Source organism: Chelmon rostratus, chromosome 3, assembly GCF_017976325.1.
Source record: "Chelmon rostratus isolate fCheRos1 chromosome 3, fCheRos1.pri, whole genome shotgun sequence".
Classification (NCBI taxonomy): Eukaryota; Metazoa; Chordata; class Actinopteri; order Chaetodontiformes; family Chaetodontidae; genus Chelmon; species Chelmon rostratus.
Window position 1 is genome coordinate 16,641,514 of NC_055660.1, and position 13,733 is coordinate 16,655,246.

Below are 13,733 nucleotides of genomic sequence, written 5' to 3' on the forward strand. Positions count from 1 at the left end.
CATATATATAGTCAGCTTCTTATTTTGTATTTTTATTTTCCATTGCCTTGCTGTTGCATTGCAGTTTGTCTTTAGGCACAACAAAGCTTTAAGCTCAATGCTAATGTCAGGATGTTAACAAGCTTACAATCACAATGGTAGCATGATGTTGTTTAGCAGGTATAATGTTAACCATAGTCACCAGCTTTGTTTAGTGAGTTAGTCTGCTAACATTTGCTAATTAGCACTAAACCCATCATTCGTTTTGCAGGTGTTTGGCCAGAAACCAAAGTATTGTGTAAAAGAATTGTTTTTGTCCTGATGACAGTGCTAGATGAATAGTATGAGGGTCATCAAAGTCATTAGAATATCTGTAGCAAATTTCATGGCAACACAGCCGATAGTTGTTTCAGTCTGGACCAAATTAATGGTGCAACCATCCAACATTGCCATCCCTGGAGCATTGCCACTAGCATGCTAAAAGTAACAATTGTTCCCTGTTCCAGATGGTGGGGCGTTGGCGGCAGGTTCACCTCTTTTCTCTGTTTGTATTTTAAATTAAATACTTTTGGCTTTGACCAAGAAAGCTTTTGAAGACATCACCTTGTGATTGACATTTTTCCCTGTTATTTTATTTTTAACGGATTAAACGATGATTACATTAGGTGCCGCCCTAATTTTGGTCACGCTCAAAGGGTGTTACTGTTAAAGGACAACCCTTGTTCCAGCATATCATTGCATTCGCGTTTGGCGTTCCTTTTAGCTTCTCTTCCCGCTAACATGTAGATGAGCTGGTGGTTGTTGTGGTTTGCCCCTTAGGCTCAGAAAAATGAGATTGTCTTATTGAAAGTGTTTGACCTCTCTCCCTGTCTCTCTTTTGGAAGTCTGAGTTGGTTCTCCATGGCTTTATGACGGAGCTTGTCCTCTTGTTGTGCCATGGGTGTTACTTCATTTAATTGGAAAGATAGCATGAAGAGCAATGGTTTGACCTGTTTGTGTAGGGTGAGGCTATAAACAATGTCTCTGTAGGACACCCGTAGCCCTGAGCTAGTCTCTCTTAAGTCTTTACCTTCATACTGTGACCAGTCTTACTGGGACACATGACTCCCTCCTGTTTTTCATCATTCCTGGAATTCTGTCCACTCATTTTTCTTTTCTCCCTCCCTGCATCACCAGACCTGACTGGTTCAACAGTGGCCTGTGCTCTGTTGGGCTTGAGACCCCTGTGACCCCTCCTGAGAATGAAAATATCACAATGAAGCCTTATACCATCTCAAGCTATACTTCTGACCTCTGCTGTTGCAGGAGTTGTCTGTGCGTTGAGAGAAAGTTGCCCTGAAGCTGTGCAATTCAGGGGACAAATGCAACCTAAAAAGCATAGCCTGCAAAACTAAACTCAGAAACGTAAAATGAGGAAGGTGGCCAGAAGAGGATATGGCCGAGTGCTTTTCAGAATCCACTTTTTTTTGTGAATATGCTTGCAGTGGCACCTTCTAAACTCCAAACAGGAGTGCTTTCAAATGGGTTTCCTTCCTCTACAGTCACCCCTCACTGAGGGTGGAGAGGTGGGAGCAGGGGCGGGAGGGACCTTCAGAGATTCCCCTGTGCGTCGGACTTGAAAGTTTCTGTCTCTGTGAACTTAACATCAAACGGTCATGGGCTGCTGCTGGCTCTTTGAAGTGGTAGAGGGGGGGTATCAGAGCTGAATACAGGCCTCTGCCTCGACATGTTCTGCCACAGTATAAAAACAGCTCCACTAAAGGTCTTCTGAGAATGGCACAAGATCAAGGCTAAGGCCTTATCTCTCGGTCACCATTCCTATCACATAAAAAGGGATCTATAGACTCACTGTACTGACATTCTACACGCAGTTATTAAGGTTCCTCTCTCTCACCTCATTTCAAGGCTCAGATTAGTGTTTTCCATAGAATAGCCACCTGCGGTTTCATGTCTTACTGACCTAAAATGCCGAAAAAGCAAACACTCGACCATCACAACCACTGCTTTTATGGCCTTGTCTACTGCTGCTATAATACTAGCATTACTACTGCTACTATTACTAATATATCACTTGGCTACGGTAAGTAAAAAAGTTAATTTTTAGTGAAGTAGCATACTTCAAAACAGGAAAGTTGTAGCGCTATTTGCCGTAAATGCTCAATCAGCGATAAAGAGTGTTGAATAAAGATAATTCAACAATCTTGTCGACTCATCCTCCTGTTGAGCTCACACCCTTTATCGATATTTTCATTTTCATTCACTTTCATTTTCGATTACTGCGTCAGTTTCTTTGAGGAGGACTACTGTGCATCCTTATGTACCATATCAACTAAACATCCAACAAGATATTTTAAGTCATTATTGCATTTCACATTTTAATGCAACTGTTGAGCAGCTTTTTGCATTTTAAACCATTTTAGTTGCCTAAATTAAGCAAAATATCAGTACAGCAAGAGTACTAATACTCCCAATAAGCCTGCTATAATGCTGCACTGACTGCTGGTACCACCTCTACTACGGACACAGTATACTTCTGCATCATTACATTGTACTTACTAATAGAAATATATTAAATATGTATAAAATAGCATTAAAACTATGTAAAGACCACGCTGGTATGTTATTGTGCGTACTGGTTTGTCCTTTATTCTGCATGCACTCATGCATGCACTCATACATCAGAAAAGACCCGCAGACGGGCACAGGGACCATGCGGACTCCTCAGACAGAGGGGGGCCGGGCTCTCGTTTTCCCATGCACCACCATCTACTGACATTGGCCACCGCTCCACATTAAACACCCCGCATCCATTGAAAAGAAAAAAAAAGAAAAGAAAAGAGGAACCATCTGACAAGAGCAGCATCCACTGGTAGCTGCCTCACTTCTCACTGAGCTCAGCGCGTCGCCAGAGCAGAAGCCACACACACTCAGAGGGGGAAAAATGGCCAAAAGTGAGAGGCAGAGAGGAGGCTTGAAGAGTGAGGAGTTCTTTTTCGATTCCGAGGCGTCCCTCATGGATCAGCAAGATTTCGAGATGTCTAGTTGCCCCTTCAATGACGTCTTCAACTCCAAAGACTCCCACATGGAGCAGATCAACACTTTTCTGAAAAATGTACAAGTTTTGCTGGAGGCTGCTAGGTTTCTCGAGAGCGCCGACAGGAAGGACGGAAGTGAGTTTATTTGTTCTGCGTTTGATCCCTTTCATTTGCCTCTGAATTTCAGGGAAACAAGACTTCATTGTCAACAGACTCAGACAACAAAGGGCTGAGTTCATTCAACTAAGCACCACTGCCTGCTGTAAGCACAGCCTGTGCTTGAACCAGACTAACATGAGGGATACACTTATTGCAGTTATAGGACAGTATGAACATATGCACTTTCGTTATTTTATGGACTCTTTTTCTTTTTTACCTGCATTATCTGCATGTTGGGGCATCGCTCTGCGGCTGCACAACTCTCAGCACAGGAATCTGTGATTTTTCCCTACAGCATAGATAAAGCAATATGACATAATGATTGGGTGTGTGGGTGTGCATGCTGGCTACCACTCAGATATGATAAATCTGACCACATTGCAGCGCCCTCCAACTCAGTTTAGGATGATGTCATTGTGCCCCCGCAGACTCCAACGACAAAACCCAAATCTTTATAGATAATACGCAGAGGACTGAACTGAATGGTGCATCGGGCATTTCTACTAACATTGTAATGTCTGGCCTGGCTGCTTTAATGATCTTGTTTATAATGTATAGCCTGTGAGGAATTACCCAACTCGATATAGGGTTAATTTGCAGATGGCATGGTTTCTGAAATTGCAAATAGACCTACGTATATTTTAATGACAGATCATTTGTAATAAATGCAATATTTAAAAATGACTTTTACCCAAAAAAAAAACACCATGATGTAATCGTTTCCTGTGAACGAGTCATGAAATAAGATGTTTTTTTCCCCATCGCTTCCGTATGCGTCTTTTCGTTCAGTGCTTGTACAGAAAAGCAGAGCACATGGCGCTGATGCGCGCTGCAAAAGTCCTTTGAGTGATATCACCTATTATAATGTAACGTGGGAATTTTTTGCAGCAGCAGATCGCAGCAGCACAGCTCTTCTACCGATTGTTTGCTTCCTGCTATTTGTGGGCGTGCCGCACTGGTTTCCACATGGCGCAAAGCTCCTCTGTGGTTGGTTAGGACTCTGGCTCAACCCTCGACGCCTGTCAAAGCCGTTCGCCAATCAGACGCCCGGTCGGTAGCGACGTCATGTGTTGCTGGGCCTGGCTTCAGCCGGGAAATACACCCCCACGGTCCTTTTGAATCATGGGATTTGTAGGTCTTATTTTGCGAACCGAAGGAGACAGGATAATATGACTTTTAGAGGAATAAAAAGCACACACTGTGTATTCTGTTTAGTCATTAAGATATCAAATAACCCCTTCAGTCCATCCATTAATGATTGATGGCCCAAATTAGTTAAGATTGTCTTTTTTTGTTTTTGCAAAAAATGGCCTGTAAGCAATTATCATACAATATTAGAAGCCTGTGATCTAAAATAATGGCGAATATTTCCTTATTATTATTAATTCCAACATTATTTTTCTTCATTGCCATCAATAGCAGCAATAACCTCGATTAAATTTAGTAAGAATAATAGTCACCACATTGTCATCAAATAGTTTCTATTGATCTGTGGTCTGTACTACTGTCCTACAGATTTATTCATTAAATTGACCTGATATGATCACATTATTGCATTGTGTAAATAACGGGCAATTGTTTGCGTAATAGAGAACAGTAAAGGCATGCTAAATTATGAAAATAATTAATATCTTTCGCCTTCGATAGTATTTTCATAAATGCACCGGAAGACTCGCTTTCCCAGAATTCATCGCGTATGGACCGGCCTCTCCTCCGTTAGGCCCCCTCCTCTCAGCTGTGCAGCTAGGTAAACAAACAGGAGAGGAGAGGAGAGGAGAGGAAACGAGCAGCAGCAGGCACTGTGCTGGCTCTAGGCTCCCTCGGGGAAATTTTATATAGTTTATATGCATTTTTGTAAAATATTTAATATCGTGTTTCCTACGAACTTTTAATACTTTGATACACTGGTTTTTTGACATTTTCTAACAACGAAACCTGGCAAGGATTGGCTGTAGCTTGCCAGCTTGGAAACACTGGATTTTTTTCCCTTCTCCTTTCGACAAAGGCTGCTGATGAGCCAGCGAAGACTCTGAACAAAATAACAACACGACGCGTTTTTTAAGTATAATTCAGTGTAGTAATAACCGATGCACTGTCTTGCCACTTTTTAAAAGCGAGCTGTCGTTGCCGCTGTTCGCGACGCTAACGTTCCGTTGAACTGAGGAGAGCACAACTGTTAGCTAACGTTAGCGGCAGCCAGCCTCAGGGAAGAATGACGGCGGTTCAGCTCATTAATATCCAACGGTTATTGGAAGCTGCAGAATATCTAGAAAGGAGAGGAAGAGGTGAATATATATCTTTAAATGTGTGTGAAGCTGATGAGTGAGTAATTGTGAACAAACGACCCTATTATGCTATGTTGACTGCTTTTAAAATCAGTAAAGGTAATTGCTGTTTTACAGTTAACACCAAAAAAAGGGAAGTGGTGTCAGCAGATTTCATGTGTCTGATCTGGACAGAATCCCAGATGTAGTACGTCCATGTTCACGTCAACCTGCAGGACTGTGACATATGGGCTGAGAAAAAAAGTGTCCAGACTTGGCTAACTGTTTACCACAAATGTTCTTTCAACAGAGTGTGAACACGGATATGCTTCGACATTTCCGTCAAATCAGAACACAAACTACCAGAGGCAAAGAAAATTCCGAAATAAGAAGTTCAGCAGTAACCATAACAGGTAAGAAAGTGCTTCTCTTTCATGGCGCGAATCCTGTTAAATTGTCCCTCCTGTCAATGCCGGCATATGTTTGCTGTCGATGATCGCTGTTCGTTATATATTTATCTGATGTGCATGTGGCGTACGGGGACGATGAACGTTGCAGACATCATGTGATTATAAACACTCGTTTTATTGCACCGCTTGGTAAACAAGCGAGCTGTCACCCGACGGTGAAGCCAGTTGTTGGTCTAGCACGGTCCAGAAAACACACTTTGTTTGTAAAGTTTCAGTGGATGTTTCTGAAACTCATAGAAACGTGTTTAATACATAGGTGCACACACGACAGTCCACACCGCTGTTTTGTCGGCCTGGGCGTTGGGAGGGGTGTGGGGGCACCAACGGCTCTGCTTGCTTTTCATCAGCTGATTGTCAACGGACTGCAGTGGCTGAGGTTAGGGATCGTGGTGAAAGTAACGGCTTTGAAACGAAAAAAGGTCAATTATATTGTTATGCATTCTTCTCACCCCTGGTTAAATAAACCCACAGTCGTTTGCTTTATTTTCAAATGAGTTTTTTTTTTTAGGTTTTGGTGGAAGTCATGTTCATTTTTTCCCGTGTCAAATGTATTCTACACTGTGGGAGAGAGGGATAGCTTTGTCTTCTGCCCTAAGGGAGAAAAGCTGCTATTTATGGCTGGTGTTGTTTGCAGACATCCAAAGGTGAATATGTGGAGCCTTTTGCAGGACTAATGATGTTTAAGGTAGTCAGTCATTTGCTGTTTCACCTTTATATACATTTATATCCCAGAAAGAAAAACACGTTTGCAATGCTCGTGTTCTTTGCTCCTTTTATATGTTGTTTTTACTTGTGTGTCATTTGTATATCAAGTTGCTGATATGTGTTGGGGAACATAATGTTTGATAGTCTGTTGTGTAGCTGGATGCAACACGGTCTGATAATCACCATAGCTGCCACAAAGATTAGAGCCCTTGTCAAGCACAATGCTTCCACTGATGACAGAAACTTAGGTTTAGAAGTAGGAGAAGCAAGCGAGAATCTTCCAAGATTAAGACCCCTAGGCATTGTCTTCTTAATGCTAGGCTGCTTACATTAATCTGTCCATTGACAGTCATACATCAACCACAAGACCACCCTCCATCTCTCTCTGAGCCTTTTAATATTAATGTAAGAGCGGGCCACAAACAGGAACTGCGCATTACTCATCAGAAGCGCAGAACGCTGCCTGTTCTGCATGGCAACAGCCATGATCATATATAGGTCTAAGGCCATATTCATAATGCTTCCAAAGAGTTGGCTGTAAGAGGGAAATCCTTCCTGAGTACATACATTAATGATGTTTAGAACAATATCACAGTATTAACAATATCAAATTAAATCCTCTGAAAACGTTAAGTTTTTCATGACCCATCTTGCCTTATAATACATCTCATAATGCAACTAACTCTTCACGAGCAGGAGGGTGCAGGTTTTCAAAAGCACGATAGAAAATGGTGCTAAGAAGAATGTTGTTTGGTCCTGTTCTCCACAGAGACATGTTCACAACTCCTTCAGTGAGGTAGCACCATTTAGCATTTCAAGCATGTCTCCGCGTCATGGTGTGGTGCAGTTTGATTTGATCCCCACTGGAATTGCACACCTTGCAAACCAACAAAACAGCATTATATGGATATCCCTAGTGCTATGAGGTCCACTGATTGGGGCTCACGCCTGCGCCATGACTGGTCTACTTTTATTCTGCAGCCCTATTTACGGACTGCTGACTGAAGAGGGAAATCTTGCTAATCAGTCAAAGTTGTGAGCCATTCTCACCACTCGCAATGTCCTCACATCATCTACGATAACTCACATCTACATCATCCTCTATTTGTGCATTCTGAACAACAAAACGAGATAAGGATTTCATGATCAGTGACGGTGTCTAGATGAGACCACACGGTTCCTACACCTCAGTCATATAAATATTCTTGTTAATTTCTCGCTTTTACTCACTTTGATGACACTCACATATTATGCTGAGTTCTTTTAAATTATGACAATATAATGATTAAAGTAGCTGTAGCTGTATAGCTGCATTTTCTTTAAACAGTGTTTGCTGTCTGGCACAAGCTTGCTCCAGCTGCAGCCACCTTCTCGGTGGCGTGTTGAGGCTTAAAGTGATGGGCTTATCTGACTCTGTCCTCTCTTGCCTACTGTTTATAGCAGGGTTGCTTTATCTCCTTGACCCACTCTGTGTGTGCATATACATGCACACACACACATACACATAAACATGCACGCCTACAGAAGGTAGTGTGCAGTTATGTGTGTGGCCTTGAGCCAGTTTATAATCTGTATTGCATTGTTGGTGAGCTCCAGACACACGCATATCTGATTCAGGAGGCAGAGAAATGTGTTTGTGATGATAAAAGCCAATGGGAACGCAAGCTGATTTAGATTGATCTCTGGTGTGGTGTAGTGTCTGTGTGTGTGTGTGGACCAGGGCTGACCAAAGACCTGCCTCATTTTTAGGGTAATAGAAGGCCCTAAAAGTTATTTCTATATGGGAAAAACAACGCATGGATTTCACATAACCTTCTTCACCACTGTCTGTATTATTACCAGCTTTTGAAATTTTAGAGTTTGGAAAGCATAACAGATCAGAATGAGGTTTCCAAGCAACACAGACACAGTGCGAGCACGGTGACAGCTGATGACGCAGACAATGCTCCAAAGTATTCATCTTCTGTTAGCAAAACTATTGCTCTGACTCACAGTTTCAGAAATCAGTGGACCCACGGCCATTAGACAGTAATTACATATATGTAAAAGCCTGCTTGGAACACAAGACTGTGACTATTAATTTTCCCTACAAAGGAGTCATTTAGAAACTGAAGCCCGTTTTAAAGATGGCATTTATGAGGGTTGTAGAAGCCTAAAAGAAGAGATGGAGCTGCTTTAAATGAATCAGTTATGTGATTTTTATGTGCGACTGGTTGTCTAATACAGAGCACAGTCATGCATAACTACTACAAGCAAGGTTGTAGAATATGTAAGTTGAAACCTGTCAAGAGTTCACATGTGAGCACTTAGGGCCTCACAGTTTTTCAGGAAATGGCCCAAACCAGCTTACTTGTGAACCCTATAGCAGCCACTCAACCTAGTCATAGACCATGTCATATTAAATCAAATATATTGCCACAGTTGACTTAACATCCAGTCTTGCATACTCAAATACATTTACAGTAATGTATTTGAGTAGATACATACAGCGTTTTTATTGGTGTAAATAATTAACCGGGAAAAGATAATTTCCTCTGAGGCAGAGCCAGATTTTTACAGACTGAACCACAGCTTTGAGCGGTTGTAAGCCCCTCTGTGTTATTCTGCTCAATGTCCTTCCGTCCTCATCTCCTGTGTTCTCCATATTCCCTGCTTCATCATTAACAAGGTGGCAGTCAACTGAGCTCTTTATTAAAAGGAAAAATAGACAAGGAAAGCATATTGCAGTATCAATAATCCACAATATAGACAAGTGCTTTGTACTTGACTCAGGAGAGTACGCAGAAAAAAAAAGAACCTGTGCCCCTTGAGGCGAGGTGGAGTGTAGTTTGTGTGGATGGGAACTTGGCCATTTAAGCATCAGGAGGAAAGCCTGTCTCCCTTCACTATGTCGCCACACAAAGAGACTCTTAAGAACCAGCTGATTCACTTTACATTATTAACAGAGCACTGAGCCCTGACTGCTGCATGCACAGAGTGTGCACATGTGTGTGTGCATGCTCACACTTGCCCAGCAGCACATGCATACACACACATACACACTCATGCACAGTATGAACTTTAGTGTGTATGAGAGGCTGCTGTGTCACGCACTCACACACACATACAAACAAACATCCTCCCAGAGTAGTGCTGTGCATTATAGGGGAAGAGGCTTTTGGATTAATTAATCAATTCATTAATTTGATTCAACATGAAAATTCACCGTTCTCTTTGGAAAGCTCATATAGTTGTTATTTCACAATGTATTTCCCCAAACTGAGTGACTCACCTTTTCAGGAGTATCAGATATTATCTGTCTGTACTTCTGTAGACATTTGCATGCTCCACATGCACATTTGCTCTTTATTTGACAACCTCTGTTTTCTGTCTTTGCAGGTCCACACATAATGAGCTGGAGAAGAATAGGTGAGCTTGCATTAAATTTTCAAAGCATTTCACCTTCAAATCATACAGCACAGCCTGCAGGCACATGCACACCCTGCCCTGTCCACGATGTCCTATTTTTATTTTGGCCCACAATGTTTTTGCTCCTCTTCAAGTAAGCACTTCCTCTTCAACAGGTCCAAGTAAGGGGTAACCCAGTTGTGTTCAGTTAAAGACATTCCCCCTTAACTTTTCTCCCCCCTGTCTCCCCCTCTTGTACGCACACTCTTTGCACCTATTTAGAGTTACACAACATTTTGGCTGCCGGGCTGAGGCCTTTGACTTACATGGGCAGGAAAGGGTGCATGCACGCAGAGCTGGAACGAAGCTAAAAAGTGCAGAGGTTGTTTTGATGCAGAGATGTTTTTTGATCGGTGGAGTAGTGGGAACAAAGTCATCCCCACATCAGAACAAAATGTCCCGTCAGTAGCTTCCTAGCCTGAACATAGTTCTAAAATGAGTTGTACCTTTGCAAGATAGTATCTGCTGTGGAAGAAATGTGGGGTATTCAGGGAGACTGTGGCTTGTGATGGTTTACCAAACTGTCTTCTTAAGGGAGCGCAGACTGGTTTCTTAGAAGCCCTTATCAGATTGAGTTCACCACCCACATAGGGTGCTTGCCGGTGTTTATGCTCTGTGACTTTGCAGACTCCAAGAGTCAAGCTGTTGAGGGTTTTCTTCAAGGCCATAAATAAGAGCGGCTAGACTTGCAAGATTTATGGTAAATGGATGAAAAAAACCTTGCCTTCCATTTCATTATCTCTGAGGGTGTGGGTACAATGAAAGGATGTGGGAGGCTGGATCCATTCAGTGTAATTACATATCACCTCGGTCTGTTTTTCTCGCCATTCTTCCTGGCAGCCTCTTCTAAAAGGATGGGAACATTGGAAGGATAGGCGTCCAGTGACTTAAATATAGACAAGAGCTGATGTGTCATCTTGGTGCTCATATGCGATGCCACACAAGGCCAGCCGGTCGGCTGACTGGCCCCGGCAGATTGCGGCACCCATGCGAGGTTGCGTTTTTTCAGTGTCCCACCCACACAAATACATTTCAAAAAAGGTGCCAGCTCAGATGTTTGTTCCTACAACACAGTGTGAAGGCAGAGTTTTCGTCATTCCTTCCACATTCTTGCAGCCAGCCACTTTGTAGTATTGCCTGTTCCTATGGCCATTTATGGCGTACAGTCATCTCTGCCAGTCAGAGCAGACTAGTGTAAAGCCTGTAGATGGCAGAACGGAAGGGATCCGTGCAGTTTCTAGATGCTGGCATACCAGCATGAAATTATGGTTACTGCAGAGTTATGAACCATCAGAGAGATCATTTTATTAAGGGAAATGAAACTCTATGCATAATACAACTGATGAAGCCAATTGTAAAAAAGAAAAAGAAAAAGAAAGAAAAGACTACCCTCTCATTTGTGCATTTGACAGCATTAGATTGCATCAGTGTGTTTTCATTCCTGCCATGCATACAAGTGTCCTCCACCTCCTCTCCTTCCTGGCTCCACCTTGCTGGCCCGTGCAGCCATGCAGACTCAGAGAGAGGGCTGCAGCAGGGCAGGACGGGCCACACTACGGTACCATATCTAGAAACTGACGCTCTCTGTTTTTACAGCTCGACACAGTGAGCATGATGTTGTTGTGTAGTCATTGACCAGGACGAGGCCAATTCGAATTTCTATTAGCAAAGAAAGTGGGTAAAAATTGAATTGGTAATCCATCTTTTTAGAAGCACTCTTAAAGTCAGAATCGTCTATAATCCCTCCTTTTTTGCCAGCCGTTAATCCAATTCCCTTTAAGCACGTGCCTCACTGTAAGCTATATGTATCAGGCATAGTTGTTCACCCAAGTGTGTCAGGCTTATGCCATGATTCTACGACTGCAGCGGCGGCTTTCATTCCATCTCAGCAGACTTCCAAGTCTTGTAAATTGGAGGCAGCTTCCTTATGGTCCAGCCTGGCTGGGGCCTTTTTTAAAGACTTATCAACCCTGTTTATCTGCCGCCGGCGAGACGATTTGCCTCGCATGGCTACCACAGGTCTTGATAACCTCTGTGACAAGTAGTCTCGTCGTGACAGCAGAGACCACAGGACTCGGATAAAAGACGCTGAAAGAGGGGAAAAAAAACCCCACCGTACATTCCAGATGCTTACACTGTGCAGCGGGACCAGATAACATGGTGGCTCCGCTGCTTTGATCATGTACCTCTTAACAGCCCTATTTTACTTCCACATGTCACTACTAAATTACGCTGCCTTACTAAGGTTTAACAGTGAAAAGCCTTGTATGCCAGCACGTTGCCGTTCCACTGCTTTGATCTCACAGCCTCCCGCCTATTAGTCCTTTTTCTCTTAAACATGTTGATATCAAATCCCCCCGCTCAGGTTAGTTGTTGGGTGATCCTTGTTTGCTGTGATGTTTTACAGAACACAACTAAGGTAGCCCACGGCTCAGAGTTTAATCTGTTGTTATTCAACCGGTTGTTTGTCTCTTACCGTTTGGATGAGAACTCTGTTTATGGATAATCAATACAGCAGGCTTTTACTTGCTACAATAAATCCGCAAGAACTGTCGCTTATCATTTACCCTTCACTGCGACCTATTCATTTTAACGTTGTTTATCAAGGCCAGGCTTATAATACACACGGCAAATTATTTTTCCACCTGTGTTCAGGCAGGGGAAGCAATATGAGCTTTTCTGCTTGATTCTTTATGAGGGGAGTCGGGCAGACGGTGTGATTTAAACACCTTTCAGTGTGTGCCTTTGGAATATTAAAAAGCCCATTAGACTTGGAAGGCTGTTGTCCTTGGGTGGCATGTAAGGAGCATCCGTGAGGTCTGCCCTCTCTGCATTTGTTTTGAGTCAGTGGTATGTGAAATGGTAAATGAAGATAGTCACGGCTCATTTGCAATCAGCCGTGGATTGGTGAGGGTGTTCTCAGCTGTCAGTGTGAGAGTGTGTGCCTCTCGCTGCAGAGTATATGAGCGTGTCAGGATATACGGTCAGACTTGGGGTTATTCCTCTCACTTAACTTAAACATATCCTATTGAATCTAACTCATACAACTACAGGCCTTGTGATAGACAGTTGTTTTCATATCACTAGGTGTCACGTTTTTCAAATGGCACACATCTCTGTTGGGATCGAAGCCCTTCATGTATTTCCATTCTTTCTAACCAGTGGGCTATGAACTCAGTACTGTTGTTCCAGCCTTGGGGTTGGATGAGCAGTCAAAGATGAACAAGCCTGACTACAGTTTCTCTGCTGCTCCAAGAAGAAAGCCAAACTGCTTCACCAGTCTTTCTGTTGTCTTCCCAGTGAGTGCAGCCTATTCTCAGGCTTTGCTGCAGGGCCTAAAACTGGGACCATTTGTTCTGACCAACGTGACGACTTGTAAGCTTTTCTTGGCTCAGAAAAGCAGCTTAAGGGACTTGATCTTTGGTCTGGTGAGCCCAGCAAAAGCACGCACACGTGCTGGGGCACGCGCCCCACCCCCCACCACCACCTCTCAGGCCACCCGGTGCTGGTCCGTGATAGCCTAGCTTGACTTTGGCTTAGCTAACAACCGTGTAAGAGGAAAAGGAAGTAATTGACAGGCTGATGGGATGAGCAGAGGGTTAGGTCAAACACACCTGACTAAGGGAAGCTTTGAGCAGCACGCAAGCCTGATCCACACTCCCACTGTGTCAGTG

At 43.1% G+C, this 13,733-nt stretch overlaps 1 protein-coding gene across 2 annotated transcripts in view; it reads left to right on the plus strand.

Annotated features, from left to right (window-relative positions):
- The first annotated feature begins 2,787 nt into the window (after window positions 1–2,787).
- Window positions 2,788–13,733, plus strand: part of mxi1 (max interactor 1, dimerization protein) — a 28,547-nt gene continuing 17,601 nt past the window's right edge. The window contains exons 1-3 of one of the 2 annotated variants that reach the window (XM_041933125.1): window positions 2,788–3,149; window positions 5,748–5,850; window positions 9,991–10,020. In XM_041933125.1, the coding sequence (XP_041789059.1) occupies window positions 2,921–3,149; window positions 5,748–5,850; window positions 9,991–10,020 (362 nt within the window). In that variant the 5' untranslated portion in view covers window positions 2,788–2,920. Of the gene's footprint in view, window positions 3,150–4,951; window positions 5,459–5,747; window positions 5,851–9,990; window positions 10,021–13,733 lie in introns of those variants that run through there. The other variant, XM_041933126.1, reaches the window with a different exon arrangement.